General features: G+C 40.1%; 1 protein-coding gene across 1 annotated transcript in view; it reads right to left on the bottom strand.

Moving 5' to 3' along the window:
• The window catches only part of LOC103738124 (nebulin), a gene marked incomplete at its 3' end in the record, with an annotated part of 99,207 nt that extends 80,960 nt beyond the window's left edge, over positions 1-18,247 (bottom strand). The window contains 10 exon segments of the mRNA XM_008837955.2: positions 660-764; positions 4,430-4,534; positions 7,471-7,575; positions 8,350-8,454; positions 9,556-9,663; positions 11,479-11,682; positions 13,555-13,596; positions 16,932-16,997; positions 17,488-17,575; positions 18,180-18,247. Of these exon segments, the coding sequence (XP_008836177.2) occupies positions 660-764; positions 4,430-4,534; positions 7,471-7,575; positions 8,350-8,454; positions 9,556-9,663; positions 11,479-11,682; positions 13,555-13,596; positions 16,932-16,967 (810 nt within the window).
• Between the last annotated feature and the right edge of the window lie 1,532 nt (positions 18,248-19,779).

Raw genomic sequence — 19,779 nt, 5'->3', positions numbered from 1 at the left:
TGCTGGAGCTATAAAAAGACCCTATCTCAAAGGAAAAAAAAAAAAAAAGTAGCAGTCTCTCAGGAGAAAGTGGCCTGATTTGGACCAGTTTAAAACAGGATTTCATGTGGACCTATGCATCAGCGGACCATTTGTCACTGCATGCCTTGCCAGAGCTGTGCTCCTCTGGGCTACTTTATTGGCCCAAAGACAGGCAGACTAAGCAGCTTGCCAGGGCCTCAAAGTTCTGAAATACAGGCCCCAACACTGTCTACTGAGCTATGCTGAGAGCCACTTACACAGTTTCGTTTGTTTACGTCTGACTGCTGGCGTGAAACTTCACGTGTTCTTCCTACTGAGCTAAACCACATCCTTCACGGAAGGATGTGTATACACGGTGACTGTGTAAGTAGCAGTCTCAGAAATTCAAAGAAAAATGTCAAGTGGTACTAAGATGTATGCTCTGTTATCAAAAGGTGAGTGTGACATTTAAAAATCGCTGTGTCATCATGCTGACTGAACACTAACATTATTCATGTTCCTGACCAATGGGCTGCTATGGTATAAAGTTTTGGGGTTGTGTGCAAAAATACCCCTAGTGTTTCTGTTTCCTCTTCGTGGGCACTGCAGGTTCCTTTCTCAAATGGTTGAGTTTCTAAAAGAGAGGGTGTCTAGCTTACCTTGCTCACTTGGTTGGTTACTTTCTTGGCAAACTCTATATCTGGAGGATCCGGCAGAGATGTGAACTGAGTTTGCTGTTCAGTGAGTCCTTTTTTGTAGGCAATCTGACAAAATAAAGGAAAAAATGTTGGAAATTATACTATTTTTCATGCTCCTTTTGTCAGCATTTTTTAAAAATACAGTATTTTCACCCTCAAAATCTTCCAATTTTCATGCACTATCTTGCCATAACTGCCCTCTTATGTTGCACGCTCTGGCTCTCAGGATTGCTACTTATTTCTAGTTCTTTGACTCTTCTCTCCTTCCAAGAACTCATGGCCCTAGACCTGTTCCCTTCCATTTGATCTCATGACATAATTTGTAATGGCAATTTTTCTTTTAGCTAGCATCCTCAACTTTCAACCATGTGTCTTTTCTTTTGGACCAACTTAGTCACCCATTTTCCTTTTCTTTTGGCCAGGATACTGAGTGCTGCAGAGGAAAGTCACCCAACACTATGGGTGGGGTGGAGTTAACATCGTGGGGTTAAGAGGAATACATGAAAAGCCACAGAGGAGGACTCCTGTATACCTTGCACCTAGCCTGAAATCTACATTTCTATCCAGGTTCCTGTTCTCTGGACTGTGCCTTGATTGGGGCACTACATTCAACACTCTATGGAATTATGGTATCCAATTGCACTTTGAAGCTTGAACATCCATGATATGTCTGTGACAGTCTTACTCACAGCAGCTGGTCTAAACTCCAACACTGTCCCTAAATCCTCAATCAACTCCATGTTATTCTCAGCTCCCTCCTTTGCTGAGGAGCTCTGGCTCCCGGGAGAAGCATCCCTCACAGGGCATGGCTCCTGAGCTACATGCGATTCCCCCACTTGCTCTTTGTACCTAGGTCCATCAGTTGCCCCTGCTCTGTCTAACAGCTTCAATCTCTTCCTCTTCATTAACTCCTTCCCTCTAGCCTATACAAACCTCCTATTGCCTTAAGAGAAGTCTGGTATCTATGAATCATGTTCACTCCTGCTCTCCTTTCTTCCTATCTTCCTGAATTTTCTAACCAGAGGAGGGGTCAGTGGCTGATTTTGTACATGTGTGCCTTACACACCAAGGCCACCAACAGAAGCCTGAACCGGAACATCATCCTCCCAACTCTTCCATCACACAGCTGTGAGACTTCTGTAGAATATATTTTTCCTTCCACATGGCAGTATTCCTATTTATTTTTAAAAAGGAATTGGTTCATTCCAAGGTCCCAACCATCTCGTGCTTTAACTAGGTCTAATTATGTCTTGTCCTAATAATAGCTATCTAGTGCCTATAATAAAAGTTTCTGTAAATGTCATCAAATCAACTAGGATATAAAAGACCGATTTAAAAGACTATAAAAAGTATACATTCCTCTGTTTAATTTAAGTAGACTACTTTAGGTATGGGGCAAGTTGGAATTTTCCATGACTGGCTAAGGAGAAATATTTATTAAGTATGACAACCTTTCAAAAAGTTTCTAAGATCTCAGATTTACAGGTCCTTGTTTCTCAGAGGCCATGGTCAGAATTCTGTCTAATTAGAATTCTGTAATCCAGATCAATTTAAAGACATTCTTATTGTTCCCAAAGTATTTTGTCTCTATTTAGATAATGAGGAAAACATAGTAAGAAGAGTTCAGAGGGACACAGAAATAAGGTGGAGAGAGAGCAGGGGTGACTCTAACTAAAGCCCTTGGCTTAAAACCTGTGTGCTTACATAGTGGTGATAATACAGATAGCAGCTTGGTTAGGTCTCTGAGCCAATAACTGTAAACATTTATGGTTCTGACAACAGTCTTAATAGCCATATTGGTAATGTGATGCTCAGTGCATACTTGGTCTGCAATTAAAAGACAAGCTTTTCCCTAACTGATAAATATGGAGTTAGAGTAGGGGAGATTTCACTTCATCGTTGTATGTTCTTCATTATGTTTACTGTTATGATCTCTTATAATCATAGCCAACTTTAATAGTTCAAACTTTATAACATAAGAGTGCTGTCAAGACAATCCTTCATCCGTTTTATGGATAAAGGGAAATATTCAGAGATGAAGTCTTCTTGGACACTCTCCCTAGGCTTACATGACACAGCATTTCCTCGTCCCCCTTCAGCTCCTACTGTTTGTTCCCTCATCTTGGGCTGGCTTATTTCCAGATGACAAAACCAAAAACCATATCTTACAAGATAAATACATTCTAAAATTGATACTGTGTACTAGATGACTTCAAAACATTATGTTTTATTTCCAAACCTTCCTTGTGGAAGGACAAAAGTTTACATGAGCCACATTTTAATCAAAAGCAGAATAGAAAATATACCCATGAAAATTTCAAGAGATATAAAATGAAAAGCAACAAAAATTAGACTCCAAAAGCTGGAGGCACCGTCAAATGGGTAAACTCTCAGCTGAGGCCCTAGTACCCATTTGAAGTCAATCTCTGTATAAGTCTCAACTGCTTTGTTAAATCTCCATTGGGTATAAGTTTCTAGATGAAACCTGCCAAGCAGCGTGCCATTATAATACAGTGTCATGCCAAAGGCCAGCGGAATAGTCTTTGGTTTTCAATAAAACCAAAATCCAAGTAAACCCAAGGGAGAAGAAATAAAGTACTCAAAACAAAGCAGATTCCAGCCTACATGGGGCTCTTTGCTGTGGCTGGTTTCAATGCTGAGGACTTTCAGGTCTTTTAAAGTTCCTCTAATACACAAATTTCTCATAACAAATTATGAGAAAATATGATGCCATGTTTTGTCTGGAAGATGATCTAAAACATTAAAGTTCTGGCAAGTAGATCTGCTGATTTTTACTAATTCTGAACTATCCTCTGTGCACCACTGCCAGGAGCCTTTGTGGGATGACTATGTCAGCACGTTTCAGCAAGTCTCCATGTGGAGAACAGAGACACCACAATTCAGACTTGATTTGGATGGTGGAGCAGAGCTAAATAACACCATTTGCTTAGTAAATTTGCAAAGGGAGATGTGATTCCAATGGATGTCTTTAAAAATACCACTCCATCATTAAAAAAAACTTTAACAGAGCCAAGGAGGAGCAGTGACATGTGGTCTGGTAGGAAGAATGTTCATCTTTCGTTCGTAAGCCAAGGCTCTGCCACTATTTATGTGTCCTGGTCTGTTTCTTCATTGCTGTGACAAAATACTCTGACCACTACCAATTTGGGGAGGAAAGGGTTTATTTAGCTTACATATCCCAAGTCACAGTTCATCAGGGAGCCCAAGGTAGGAACTCAGGGCAGGAACCTGGAGGCAGGAGCTGGAGCACAGGCCATGGAGGAACACTGCTTACTGGCTAGCTCCCTTGGCCCCTGCTCAACCTGCTTTCTTATTTAACACAGGCCCACCTGCCCAGGGGTGGCACCACCTACAATGCTCTGGGCCCTCCCACATCATACAACAATAAAAAAGATGCCTCAGAGACATGGCCACAGGCCAGTCCAATGAGGGAAATTCCCCAATAGAGGCTCCCTCAACCCAGGTGTGTCAAGTTGACACTAGAGCTATCCAGCACACTGTGTGAACTTAGAGTCATGTTCCTCAGGCATACAAAGAAGAGATTGGAGTAAATTATGTCAAATATAAATTATAGCTAACTTAAATTAATATAATACATTATTGTTCTGGATGTAAGCATCTGTAATAAAAACAGTGAGTCTTTTTTAAAGGCATAAAGATGTGCCCCAGGTTTTCCCACACTTAAATGGCACCAGCTGTGCTGTACTTACATCACTGAGAGCTTTCTGGGCCTGGGCAACCCTCCTCAGTTCTGGACTGTCGTTATAAGGATAAAACAATCCTTTGTCTGCGTCCCAGTCCTCAGTGTACAGTTTCTAAATTAGAAAGAGTGAAAAGCTCTGATAAAGCAAATTACACTGCATCAAATGTAATTTTGAATTCCATCAGTGACTGCCTCCTTTCCATCCAATCCAAGTTATTTTTTATTCATATCTTGTCCTGTTTCTGAAAACTCTTACTTACAGACTTTATTGCCTGTCTGTGACTTTACTTGCCTCCTGCATAAAGAACCGGGAAGTAGTTCCCCTAGTTTGTCATAAAATAAACTTCTAGTAAGAATGATGGCCAGACATTGGACCCTTACTGGAGTATCCAGCCACTCTTCCCAGCCAACTGTATGTAATTTGGCCCTAATTACACATGGCCTCCTGGATTTGGAGAGGGCTAAAGTATACAGTCTGGGGAAGGCTTGGAAAAGAAGGCATGCCCCATGCTGGGTAAAGGCTTTCCAGTGTGCACACCCTCACACACATCAGCAACCCCTCAGTTATTTTGGTAAGTAACCTCAGTAAATTCATTGGATCCCCAGTAAACCTTTAATCAAATATTGGCTTGACACTAGAACCTTAAAAGGGAATAAGCATTGCTTAGTATCCCAAAGAAAAGAATTCTCACAACAGATGGAAAATTTATTTGTTTATGTTATTATGTCTCATAATTATTAAAAAAAGAGAATGAGAATGTAAAAGATGTTAAAAGGATATGGGAATGGAGATATTTTCCAAAATAGAAAAAATGAGAAAGCCTAAGCAAGTGATGAAGGTCTGTGTAAGTTTGTTATGATACATAAAAGATAAGACAAAAATGATACACATATAATCTTAAAAATTTCTAAGGTCATAGTTTAGTCAACTAGTTTTAAAAACAAAATATAAATCTAGTCAAGGTTTATCTGAGAATATTTGTTTTTTTTACCCAAGCCTTATTAACATAGCACATAATAATTAAAAGTACCAGACTGATGGAACTAACCTTATGGGATGTTTAACAGTCATAGTTTGAGGCCTATACTGATGTGGTCAGAGGGACTTAAAGGACAGTTTTTGCCCCTTGCCCTCCAAGGTTGACTAAGTTCTAGGAGACTATGGAACATCTCTCAGAAGGTTTTGCAACTGTGGTGAATCACCTGTCCTCTTGTTCATGGAGGCCATGGAGACCCCATGAGATGGACTTGAACCAGTGTCCAGTCTACAAAGAGGAGGGTCAACTCAGAGGAAATATCTCATCCATGCTTCCAAGTGAAGCCAGATATGGTCAAGCAGGACCTATAACTTATCTTCACATAGATGGAACTGGTAAAAGAAAGGAGTCAGAAGCGCTTCCCAAGCTCATGTGACCCCTGAGGAACAGATCCTCAAACGAACTTAAGTGTAAACATAAATTGATTTATTTGGGCCAACTGTATGGTCTGAAACACCCAAAAGGAAAGTATAACCAAAGAGTAAAGTCATCAGTATATTTCTTTAAGAGTTCAAGGGATTACACTTCCCAGACATTAGGCTTAAGTCTATAGAAAAAGTTATTTAGACAATTATTTCTCATTGATGAATTTGTTCCTAACCAGAAAGTGCTGCTCAGATGTAAGACTTCAAATCATGGTCTGCAATACTGTAGTGCCCACCTGTAGCTAAGGGAGACAACCTGCTATTGTTCTAAAATGATGGCCAAGTTTGTTTTCTCCCCCTATCTAGAAGCCTTTGAGAGGGAACTGACACTGATTCTAACCACACCAACAGCTATCAAAGTGCCTGAATACAAATCCTGAGTTCACTCTTGAGTTCAGCCTTGGCAACCAAAAGAAGAATGAGAAGGAACCCAGTAGATGGATGCTTTTGGAAGCTCTCATCAAGAAATCCCAATGGACTTTGATATGAACATTTGAAATTTGCCCTGTTCTGACTTTTTTCTGGCTCCCTGTCTAGAACTTGGAATGCTAATAACTTGCGTTTACTTCTCCTTCACATCTCCTGTTCACCAGTCAAGGACTTTCTTTTCTCCCTACAGATAAGAGTTATGCAATTTGGGAGTCTTTAAGATAGACTCACTGAAGGGGGTCCACAATTGCCTCACCCTGCATCCCTGTTCAGCATGGAAGAAGCCAGAGCAGTCAGTGTCTTTATTCCCTATCAGCAATTTGGGTAACCTCTTCAGAGAATGGTGTGATAAGAATAGAAGGTAGGAATTGGCTAGGCAGTTAGGGTAAAAAAAAAAAAAAAAAGCCAAAGAAAAGTAGCCAGTTTCTTGGCTCAAAGTCAAAATGTCCTTGGGCCTCTTAGCAACATACTCTGTTCCGAAGGCCAAAAATGACAAAAGTATTTGGGAGTGTTTATCTAAACCCTAAAACGTTTTAGGGTTACCTCTTCAGAAGGGTAATGTCAGAGTAGCAAAAAGCCCCGTTTAAAAGAAAGAAAGAAAGAAAGAAAGAAAGAAAGAAAGAAAGAGAGAGAGAGAGAGAGGGAGGGAGGGAGGGAGGGAGAGAGGAAGGAAGGAAGGAAGGGAGTACATGAAGTTGTCAGAAAAAAGTGATGGGGAGATAATGGGAGGTGTTGGAGGGGAGAGAGTGGGCGTGGATTTGATCAAAATTCCTTATATACATGTATGAAATTCTCAATAAAGTTTCTTTTAAAAGTTAAAAAAGAAAAGAATGATGGCTAGGGATATATGAAGTATAACACAAGCTCTGCTGAAAAATGTCAAATTCAGCTTTGATAGTTTCTTGATCACTTCTCAGGTGTCTTAATTCTCTCCGTGTTTGTGGTTCCATATTGCTGAGATTCCCTAGGGTCTCTCCACCACTTTCCCCGAGAGCTCTCTTCAACAGACCCTAAGGCTCCTTCTTGTAAAGCTCACCCTTGAAGAGGCCTCAAGATTAGTCACAAAAGCACTGGGGAGCTGGGTTCCAAGTTGTCAAGAGTTTTCTGGGTATGGCTCTGAAGTGTGTAATAGGCTAGTAGAAAGAGCTAGACCTCACCTTACTGAACATGGCTGTGTTCTTAATGGCTTGGACAAGTTCAGGGGCATCAGGGGGAAGCAGGTACTTATCCTTGGTGTCTTCCCAGTTCTGCTTATATAAAACCTAGAGAGAAAAAGCAGAGAGTATGTGGTTTGATGTCTCACCCAAGGCAGGAGGATTTAGATAACAGAAAGAGAATGGTAAAAGTGGTCTCACACACACGTTGCTGATGGATTACCAGGAAAATGTTGACCGTGCCAACATTCTATGATCCTTTCAGCACTAATAAGCTACTAACACTTAGATGTTTGAACATGTGTCTCTAATCTCTATGTATCTGATTATTACTAGTCACAGTAATAATCATATTACACTCAGATCCTTGGCACCTGAGTATGGATGTGAAGTCCACTGAGGCTGGAGAGATGCCTCAGTGGTTAAGAGCACTGGCTATTCTTACAGAGGACCCAGGTTTGGTTCCCAGCACCTATATGGTAACTAACAGCTGTCCATAATGCCAGTTCCAGGAGATCCGATGCCCTCTTTTAACCTCTGTGGGCGTTAAGGGTGCACATACATACATGCAGTCAATACACTCATATACATAAAATGAAAATACTAGATAAAATATTTTAAATGTTTATAAAAATTAAAAATAAAATCAGCTGTCCACATTTGAAATTTGAAAAGTTCTCATAAAATTCAGTTCATGGGATCTTCACTCCACTTGGCATCTATAAGCTACTTCAGGCCGCTGCAGGGCCTCCTGGTACATGTGGACATTCAGTTCACACTATCTGTGAGTACTATCAGGCTTATCCATCCTCCTCTAAGACAAGGCAAGGGGTACCGCATACACTGTTGAATATCTCAGTACCACTCATAACATGGCCTTACCTTGCTGACTTGCTGCGACACTTTCTTTGCATGTTCGATATCCTTTGCTTTTTCATCTACGTGACAGATAGTTTTAGCAACATCACCATCCATTCGATACTTAACCTGCAAAATAACACAGAGGTTCATGATGAACATGAACATACAAAGTTTCTCAAAGAATATGTTATAAACAGAGAGCGCTGACCCAGTGGCTATAGATCTACATTACAAAGTGCCATTTCTGCATTTTATATAGCAAACTGACCTTGAAAGATCCATAGAGCACCTGCATCTACTGCTAGTGCGCTTCACTAGCTGAATTTCTGGCCCGTGCCTTCTCAGTCTCACTATGCTCCAACATGGAGAACCACAGTGAGTTGAAACCCCATCTCACAGTCTCTCTTAAATTGATTGCCAAGCTAAGCTTTTAGACATCTCTCTGGGTTCATTTACAGCAACATAATCCATGGCCAATATTGCCTCTAGACGTCTGGACTGGCTCACAGAAATTTAACTCCTTATTTCCTTGGTATATGCTTAGAGCCCTTGGTTTCAGTGCCAGGCTTTTTTTTTTTTTTTTTTTTTTTTTTGGCAAAACCTCTCTCTAAGTTACTCCATTTTGTTCAGAGCCATTTCAGCCGCAACTTTGCTCCACACCAAAGGAAAAGGGGGGCAACCTTGGGCCTTGGAAAATTGCTCTTGCCATGAATCATGGAATGTGATAATTCTAGACACTATACATTTTTACTAACCAGCTTGTTTTGCTTCTGTAACCCGCTTGGTGTCTTGGGTCGCCTTGACACAGGGCATAAGACCACCCTTGTTATCTTGTTATTGTATGACCACCTAGAAGTCATTTACCTTGACTGTCTTATTTTACTTATTATTGCTAAAACAGTTGGCTAGTTTTAAAGTCACAAAGTTGATTGCCAAGTTACATGACTGTATCACTTGTCTGTATGATTGGTTGTTGATTAATAGAGTCAAAATTCTGCTATGTTGTACAAACCTGATTGGTTCACAAATGTCCTGTTTTAATAATAATTCTGTAATCCTATAAAAACTCTGATTTAACAATCATCAGGGCTGCTTCTACTCCCGAGATAGACAGCCCGGCCAGTCAAAAATTAAAATTTACCTTGCTACTTTTCTTAAAATGGTGTTGGTGATTTTTTTACGAACTCTGTCCTATAACACTCTCCTTTATTTAGGAATAGTGCCCACCTCACTGAGTTGATCCTGTACTTTCTTGATTCTGCGCAGTTCTGGAGTATCATTGGTGATGGCATATGGCTGTCCTTTTGCTTTCTCAAATTTCTCTTTGTATTTATTCTGAAAAGAATATCAGATATTAGCCTGGAACCTGTAAAACAGCAGCCCCAAATTCAGGCAATGCACACATCCCATCTGAATTTTTTAAGTTCTCCAAGTTATAGCAATTATCAGTTGTAATAGCTGTCATTTTGTCCCATACCCTCTCAGCAAAAACTAAAATAGATTTGTTAATTGTTCTTCCTAAACATGATTAGATTTTGGAAATTTGTTACAGATAATTATCTTGGATGTACCCTAAAATAATCCTCTTGATTTTTTTTTGTTTGCATGCATATACAAAAGCCTGAATCTCAATTATTTTAGAAAATAAATATAGAAAGTGAGTTAAGTCTGAAAAGATTTGATTGCTAATACAATGCAAAAATATTCAGTCAGAAGTTGCAGCTGAACTTCAGTGGTTTGGACAGCTGAGATGCCAGATGAATTCATGGAAAATCTGAATTATGGAATATTTTATAAAAGAATGCAAATATTTCTTCTAACAATACAATGAACTTTTGCTTTAGTAATAATAGACATCATTCATTATTATCAAGCATTTAAGTATTTAAGAATATGCATCATTCATTGCTATCAAAGATTATTCTTGAATGGCATACTTAACTATCTTGATTAGATTGCTGATTTAAAAACTAACAACTTTAAAATTATGAGGATTTGCCAACATTTTGCTCAGAATATCAGAAATTCTAGGTTCATAATGTTTTAATTAATGACATTATATGCCAATAAATTAACGAGATAATTTTCCATCTTTATTGAGCACTGTAGTGATCAAAGATGTAAGAAAGTCTTGTGATTTAGAATTCTACATCTTACAACAGTCAAGGATCCACAGAGGACATTTACTCCATAATCTCCAAGAGGTAATACAACCAAAACTGAATCTTTAAAGATTTGCCACAGCTGGAAGCTTTTGGCATCAACTTTGATTGTGTGTGTGTGTGTGTGTGTGTGTGTGTGTGTGTGTGTGTGTGTGTGTGTAATGCAATGTTCTTTTGAGCTGTATTTAATCTCTTCAAGCCCCTAGAAAGTATATACAGTCAAGCTATCTGGTGAGCTTAGATGCTTGCCATAGGAGATCAGTAAATGAGATCTATTAAAATGGATCTGAGTCTGCTGACAATGTAACTTATAGGACTGCACATAGCACTTTTAAGAACCAGAGAAGTTTGACTCTGCAATGATCCTTGCCTGGGGTGTGTGTGAGAACCACCTGGGCAGCTTTTAAGACTCCTTTTGCACAGGCCTGAGCCTTGGACCAATTAACCACCTGAACAACAGTAGCTTTAAATCTTGTAGATTCCACCATGCAGCTGTGGTTAAAAACCATAGTTCTGGGGTATTTTGATCCTCAGTTTCAAATGAGCTCTTAATTTGGTCTTGGTTTTCTAAAACACAGTCTCTTGCTCACTCATCACCTGTTAGAGACCTTCTTTTATACTGTTACTCTACCTAAGAGCTAGTCTACTTACACACAGTTCAACTATGTGTTGCTTAGCTTCTATAAACCAACTTTCATTGAATACATATTTACTATTTCATTATTCTAGATTAGTTAAGCAGCAATTGTTTTATAATTGAACTTCTGCTTCTCTTACAGCAGCAATGTTAGTAAGGGCTTCTCTCCATGCAACAATGGTGCGGAAGAAAGGAGAATTCAAGATGAAAAATGATGCACTTCTAAAAGAGAATGTTTTGTTTCATACAAGACTAAGAAACAAAATCCAGCCAGCATCTAAAACAAAGCTGGTTAAGATCAGTAACTTCTCAGTAATAAAATCAGGTGAGTAGGAGGGCTTTGAAACTTACTGAGCTGAAAAGGTCCTGCATTTTCTGACTATGTTCAATGTAGGGGGTCATGAACTTGGAAGAGTCCACCTTCCTCCGGATGACCTTCTTTCTCTCCACTGGCTTTGCTGGTTCTGGCTGCACCAGCGCTGGTTTGGAAGTTTCTGATTGGTCATAGTCAGATACTGTCCTTGTGGTTGTCGTTTCATATACTTCTGTTATTGTCTGAAAATGTAACGTGCAGTTCAACAGTGTTAGGAAAGCAAAAACTATAGTACCGTGATCTTGGTGTATGTTGTTCTAACTTCAAATCAGATTTCCATTCCTGGTGTTACTTTTCCTATACAGAGCAAGCCAACGCCCGAAGACACACCCTACTTCCGTCTGAAAGCACCTAACACACAGGAATCTGGATGCTGATTGTGACTTGTCACACTTGCCCAAAGATATTCAGACACCTCAAAGGAGCATTTAAAAATCAGAAATAAAATATTCTTAAATACTTTAGTCTTCTTAAGTGAGGGCTGAGGCTGTAGCTCAGTGGTAGCGTAATTGCCTAGCATGGCCAAGGTTCCAAGGTTCAATTTCTACTACCATCAAAACAAATAATATCATGATCTTGGTGTATATTGTATAATCTTCTTAAATTGTCTGGATCAAATAAAAGCAAATGAGATTGGGGGGAAGGGTTAAGAAAAAGCTCGAATTCATTATTATAGCAGAAACTTTTAAATGAATGAGAAAAATCAGTTATATTTTCTGTAGGCATTTAGGTGTTCTTTATAAGATAAAATAAGAAATAAAAAACTTAAAAAAAAAAACTAATCAATTAGTATTACATGTAGTCCTCTCTTGGCTTGGTTCATTAATGCGAACTGGAGTTCCATGTACACTAATAAATGCTCAGGTGGGCAAGAATAATGGTGACAACATAATGGATAATTATCCTCACAACAGCCCCATCTATGAAGTAAGTGGGAAATTACTATTTCCTACAACAGGCTACAGTGGAAAAACTAAGACTCAAAGTTTGAATGTAACCCAAGGGTAAAAATATGGCATATAAGAAAAGAGGATAAACAGCCTGGTCTTCAAAGCACCCTGTTGGCTTGTCTCCTTCAAGGCAAAGATGTCTGTCCCAGAGGCAGAATTCTAGCATCGACATTGAAAGGAGAAACCTGATAAGGAAACTTTAAATACCTGATACCTCAGCTGCTAATTGGCCTCTTTCTATCCATTATTACTAAAGCACGCGGGCCACAAGGAACCAATACATTTATAACATCTACTGATGGTCTTTTATGCTGTCACGGGCTCTCTGACTGGCCATTCACATCACTATTTGTCAGGCTCAAAGAGAAAAAACCCCATGCAGAAAATGAAACATGGAGAAGTGCTTAACCTTGTTTGGAGCAGGATTCCAACCTGGAATTGCTATGAAAATGACTTTCTCATAAGCCCCCAAATGCTAAATTCTGAGTGGAACACCACAGCACCACTGGAAACTATATCTTAGAGACATCATTCCTAGTGGCAGAGACTCTACCCTACAAATTACAACTCTACACATTGAAACTGCTCAGTCCTATGTAAGTCTCAAGTCCAAAGCCATCCTCCTATTGCAGCCAGAGAGAGACGGCAGCCGCTGACATCACCTCCTTTTATAATCTCTGTACAAAAAACACCACATGAGCAGTGAGGAACCATTCCTTGCCATCTTTGGTAAGTTGAGCAGCAAAAACAGTGATATAGGCTGTCAAATAGGAACATTTGGTCTTTTACCACCACTTGTGGTACATGTGAACTGGAGCTCCATGTACACTAATAAATGCTCAGGTGGACGAGACTAATGGTGACAACATAACAGGTGATTATCCTCACAACTAACCTATCTATGTAGTGAGTAGAAACTTACTGTTTCCTACAACAGGCTACAGTAAAAAACAAAGACTCAACATCTGAATGTAGTCCAAGGTTAAAAATATGGTATGTAGGTCCCCCTTCTGCCACCTTTCTGGTTCTGGGAATCTGAGGGAGGAAAGAAGTTCTTTCTCCTTTAGTGACAATCAGTCCATGCAGGTGTGGGTTTGGTCTTACCTCTCCTGGCACCTCCTTGTAAATTGTCTCCTCTGTATAGTACTGTAAACAGAACACAAGGTATCATTGTGATGGGAGTAGTACTCACCCTTCAGCCTCAGATGAACACAAGGTGACTGCCCTAGCTTAGGTGGGGAGGAAGGAGAGGGGCCTGTTCATACTCTGGGGCCTGTTTTCAGTTAGGATGCTTTAGTAAAAGCTGAAGTGGAGGCATCAGACCTGGCAAAAAGATGCAGAATGCCCAGTAAACTGAGAGGGCTGAGGCTGCTTTAAATCACTGGAAGCTATTTTCCAGGGACAAGGAACACTTTTTTCTTATGGTATTTAAGAAAGAATCTGCTTACAAAAGAGTATCTTGAATATGCAGTATGAGCAAAGAGAAACTATGATGCTAAGCCTTGCTGTTTACCAACAATAAAACTAAGCAGAGAGCCCAGTGTGAGCAAACTTCCAGTGGACTGTACCATGGAAATGGTAAGAGCCGAGCACATCCACATCTTAATTATCCCCTAAGCAGCCAGAGCTTCTTCTGAAGTGATGGCTGTCTCCTTTTCAGTAACAGACAGCTACACCCAGAGCAGCACTTGCTGTCTCAGCTTCAGCTGAGCCACTGAGGTGATTTCACTAGCTTAGCTGGTGTGGAATATGTGGAGGAAGGGAGGACGTGATGGTGTTCAGGCCACAGGTTATAAAGGCCACAGGAAGAAAGGGGAAGAGATGGTTCCTCCACACAAAACTTGGGGAAGTCAGGCTGCAGTTTCCAACATGGCCACGAGGGCCTGCAGCCTAATCTGAAAGGACTCCACTTTTGTTCTCATCTGACATCACTAACAATAAATAGATGCAGAGAGGAGCTGGCTGACATTTTGTCTCTGATGCCTAAGGAGAGTGGAATCCTGCCTGAGCCTCGCCCAACTTTGCTGGGCAAACAGCAGCAAAGGCTCATGAGGGCCAAGGCACATAGGAAAGGGATTAAAAAATGAAGTACTTGGCTCATTTTTCCCAGTTTCCTGACACCAAAGAATGGAGTAGGGGGCATTGATGCAAAATTTTCCACAATGGCCCACTTTCTTTAGGCCTTGGTTCAGTAAACTCTCATTACCACAGGCCACCCACTGTATTTCACCCATGATAATAATCATACAAACCTCACTTTTGTGGATTTTTGTTTTGTTTAAAATTAAGGGATTTGTGTGTGTGTGTGTGTGTGTGTGTGTGTGCTTCCTTATATATAGCAGTAGAAATCCCATGCTCTTACAGGATAGAAAATGTCTCTTTTATCTTTGTGACTCTAGCACAGGAGAAAGTTCATTTGGACATTTTAGGAAATATGTTTGAAGCTGAAGAAAAATGGGGCCATCCCTATGGCCACACAGAACAAAAGTAGCTAGGAAAGAAATAGTAAACTTCAATGAACACTTTCCATCAATTTTACCTTTTCTAGCATCCCAGTAAGAGCAGCTCTTTGGGAGCTATCCAGTTCCACCTTTGCTGGGATCTCACAATTGGGAAAGAGATCTTACAAATAAGCTTCCAAAAAACCAACATTATCCAAGTGTTGGTATTAACTGGTATGCCAAATCTTACGTCTTTTTTTTTTTTTTCAGAGCTATGATGCTAATTATTTAGTATATCATTGCTTTGTTCTCTTTATCTATATTTGAGTCTGAATAGAGAATGCCAGTAAAATTTTATTTCAGGTGTCCAAGATCCCTAGGAGATATGTATTTGAGGCTGGTTCTTGTTTTTGAACTCTTCTCTGATGAGTTTTCTTGACTTTTCATGATCTTTTCCGAGACCAGAAAGACACACACACCCTGACAGGCAGTCTATTAGCTTAGCACCTGCTGGTCAGACCAGAAGCAGTAATGGGAACAAAATAGCAAGGAAGGGGTACCTAAAAATAGCCCTTTCCCTTTTTATGACTAGTTAAATCAATCAAGGCTAGCACTAAGGACAATTTCCAGTGACACATGAACACTTAGGAAAAGCCAGAGGTGGTTTAGATGGAGGCTTGAAGGTGTTCCTGTATTACTGTCATAGAAAAATAAAAAACATTTAATATATAATCATTACTTAATTTGCAGTGTGCTTAACAGTGATCGCTTTAACTTTTAAGGACATGTGTAAAGTGCTTCCTAGTGATAAAAATGGCTGTGGGAAGATGTATCTACCAGTATTTAAGCCAGGGAGGCTAAATACTATGAGATACAGTCTAGTTTTTTATATGCTTTAGAAATAAAGGTAATTTTATTAATAGAATAAAATAAATTTCTTCACCTAAATAAAGACATTCCAGGCAAGTTTTACTTTGTCTTTTAAAAGTGGTTTCTTTCCCACTCCCAAACCCAATGATCAACGAGACCCAGGCACGTTTCCCCGCATCTGCACTGAAGGGGAGGGAAAGGGCAACCCCTTACTTTGGCATTTTTATTTGAAATTTGGTCTGGTGGAGCTTATACTTAATTCCAGTCATGAAAAGTTAGCACAGCTTTTTATGTGTTTATATCATTGTTAATTGAAAATTACTACAGACTTTCAGATTCGTATCAATGCATTTATAGGGATTATAGCCCCAAGCTTTTGGATTTCTTTTCTACAGTATGAAGCTAAAGGCAAGAGCTGATGAGGAAGAGCCAATATCATGATTACAACAAATGATATTAATATCAAATATGCAACTATCAACTCTGTAAAACTGTACAAGATGTCTACCAATGATTTGGAGAAAAAAATTCAAGGTACCCACTGTGGTCTCTGACTGTTAGTCAAGATTCAAAAGCAAGAGTTAGTCTTGTTTATTTGTTTAAAATGATGGAGTCTGTGGGAAATGGCTCCAGTCGTCACTGTGACCTTCATGAATTCATGTATGTATCAGCGATGGCCATGGACATGCATGTACATGCACACATATAAACCCCCATGTGTGTGGCTGTTCCTGTATGTAACCCACACCCTTTTTTGCATGTTCCACTATTTGAAATGGAGTAAGGAGTTGCCCTTTCCGGAGCCTTCAGTGCACATGCGGGGAAACACGCCTGGGTCCCTTTGATCCCAGGGGTTGGGAGATGGGGAGAAAAGCAGTTGTAAAAGACAAAGTAAAATGTACCTGCATTCCACACCTTGTTTTTTCTTTGTTGTTGTTTGTTTTTTGAGAGTTTAAAGAAAAGTGAAAATGAGAAGAGTGTTATTTCCTTTCAGTTCTAAACCCCACATAATTATAGTGAAATGGACATAAAATATTCTTTTCTTGGGCTTCAATGGTGACTCTGTGAAGTTATAAGAGACAATAGTTTCCCAAATGGTTGACTCACCCACCCAGCTCTGGCCTTCACAACACAAAGTGCTTAGCTGTGAGAGTGGGTTTTCGCTCTTACCTCTATCACCTCCTCATACTCTTCGTCATCTGCCATTTTCCCAGAGTCGTAGTGGCAACCTACAAACTGTCCACATTCCATACAAATGAAAACATATTAGTATCTATCCCCAGGACAGAAATTAATGCATAACACCATAAGAGAATTAAAAAACCCAATCCAGTCTACATAACTGTATGTTTTTGTAGGCTAAGGGACACTAAAAACAAAGCTTCTAATTTCCCTCCCCTAGCTTCCTCGGTGATGTGCAGAGCATTGGGATTAGTTCAGAATTCATTCGCTTCTTGTTATAAAAGGAAATTGAGGTGAGGAAGAGTTTGGCTTCAAGAAACAGCACTTAAATGTCCAAATACTTGAAGAGAAAACATTTTCAAACAAAACTTTTAGTGGAAGAAAAGTCAACTTGGCTTTTAGCAGTTGGAATTTTTTCTCATAGTTCCAAAATTCTAAGAAGGATGACTTAGTTTTCTGCCCTGCTCCAGGATACGCACTGTATGTTTCAAATTTAGAACACAAGAAGAAATCGATTTATGAATTTTTTTTAAAAAGCAGAAACCTCAAAGCAATGGGATTATTTTCTTCCGGAAAACCATTGGCTTCTATGAATTTTTTTCCCGGTTCGTTTCTGCAGCTCTAGTTCAAGCCTGAAACATAACAAAAAGTTTAAAACATTTGTTGAAGTACAAGTAAGACTGCCAGTCTTTGGCCTAAATTTCTAATTAGGAACTAGGGACCAGCTCTCTGAAGGCCTTTCGGCCTGACGCCAGAGAGTGCGTCACTCCCTACAAAGTGCATGATGCCTGAGAGCAGCTGTCCCTTCGCCCAGATATGCTTGATGTAAACCAATACCCTGAGTGGCTGGTTTTGTTAAGCTAGCGAAACTGCTGCTCCTTTTGAGGCCTGTGGGATAGGATAAATATAGTAACAGTGACCATACAGCCTTCTTCACGCGAACATATTTAGGACAAACTGAAGGCAAAAATGAAAAAGAAAATTCTCTTTAGAGAAGACAGTCAGCCTGGTCAAGCGATGAGTGGTTAGCACAGTACTCGGCTCTAACTGTAAACGCGCCATGTCATCTATGATCCATGGGGCCTTCATAGAGGATGAGGGTCCCTGACTTTCCTAACCTTTTTTCATTACCATTTTTCCCAGTTAGGACTCAGAACTTTGGGGAAAATAATTCAGGGGGAGCCATAGAACATTCTCTCAGAGACTATTTCAGAAGAAGGCATAAATGGGCCTTACCTTCGAGCTGTGCAATAACCTGGTCAGCAGCAAAACCTCTCCCAGCTCTCCCCTCCTGAGAAGCCCAGGCAAAAGCCGCCCGGGTGCAGGCGCCCTGGATTATCATGTGGCAGGAGCAGCCAATCAAATCTCGAGTTGCTCAAATTTCAGAAGCTAAATATACTGGGTGATCTTCTGCAAACCACCTGTTCATCAATTCCACTAAAGGATAAAGGGTAACAAATTGCTAGCTTAGAACTATTCAAATGTGATGGAATTTTACCTAACTTCCAACATCTGAGAGTCAAATTTAGGCTTAGTTTATTTTTTGCAATCTAGTCCAATGTCCCATTAAGTGCAAAAGAATTTAGAGGAACTAAGCTGAACTTCGAAACTTCGGTTCCTCTGTAACTGCTGGGCTCACACCGTTTGTCCATCGCGGAGCTCAACACAGTTCAGCCTCTGAACGCTACTCACGTAGGGAGCAACTGGCATGGCACTGGTGTTGCTGTGGAGGAACGGAGGAACGGCCCAGAAATTATCCGTTTGCTAGAAGTAATTTTTTTTTAATGTGATGAATGGAGCTATAGGTGACAGTATTTGAAACACTAGGTAAGGTGTCCACAGGTATAATCAGAGAGATTAGCCTCATCGTTCGCTTCCCTGTTTCTGGGCATTGGTACCTGCTCCCCAGGCAGCCCAGCTGTTGGGAATACCTGGGCCTCTCCTCCCCACAGGAACTGAATTACAGGTTTCTATTGACTAAAGTGTGGTTGCAGACCTCAAAAGTCTCCATTTATGAACTTCAAAAGTAGGTTAAATGGAAATGAGGAAATTATTACCCCAACTGGAGAATATGATGTCCTATTAGGCAATTCACAGTGTGAGAAATTTACTTTGTAAAAGAAAAAAAAAATATCTATCAGCTGGCCATGGTAGCCCAGGCCTGTAATCTCAAGTGCTTGGGAAGTAGAGACAGGAAGATCAGGAGATCAAGGCCAGCCTCCACTACACAAGACCTTGTATCAAAAGTAGAAGGCAAAACAAAACAAATTATATATACATTATATATTATATACATATTATATATATATGACAGCTTCCTTAAAACTTGCTAGATGTCCCTCTTTTTGTTCTCTCTTTGCTCTTGAACTACTTAAAATCTACTTTGTCCTTTCACAAAGCACAAAGTCAAACTCATAGGAAAAACAGTCGCTCTTTCCCTGGTGGCTTTTGAACTGAGGCTCCAAAGCCACAGGTCATTCAGATCTCACAGATTTGAGACTAATCTTACTGCAGCAGTTCTTTTTGAGTGACACACTAGGCTGTTATCTCATATTTAGAATATATTTACCTCTCTATCTTCCTTGCCCCATACGTGGGCCTATGTTGTACAAGAAAGAAAGTTGAGCAGGGGCCAGGGGAGCAAGCCAGTAAGAGTGTTCCTCCAAGGCCTGTGCTTCAGTTCCTGTCTCCAGATTCCTGCCTCCAGATTCCTGCCCTGAGTTCCTACCTCGGGATCCCTTAGTGATGAACTGTGTTACTCGGGAGATGTAAGCTAAATAAACACTTTCCTCCCCAAGTTGGTATTTGTCATAGTGGTTTTTTTTTTGTTTGTTTG

The sequence above is a fragment of the Nannospalax galili genome, unplaced genomic scaffold (genome assembly GCF_000622305.1).
Source record: "Nannospalax galili isolate Female #2095 unplaced genomic scaffold, S.galili_v1.0 scaffold499, whole genome shotgun sequence".
Taxonomy (NCBI): Eukaryota; Metazoa; Chordata; class Mammalia; order Rodentia; family Spalacidae; genus Nannospalax; species Nannospalax galili.
The sequence above is the reverse complement of the archived record's forward strand: the minus strand, read 5'-3'. Positions and strand labels throughout refer to the sequence as shown.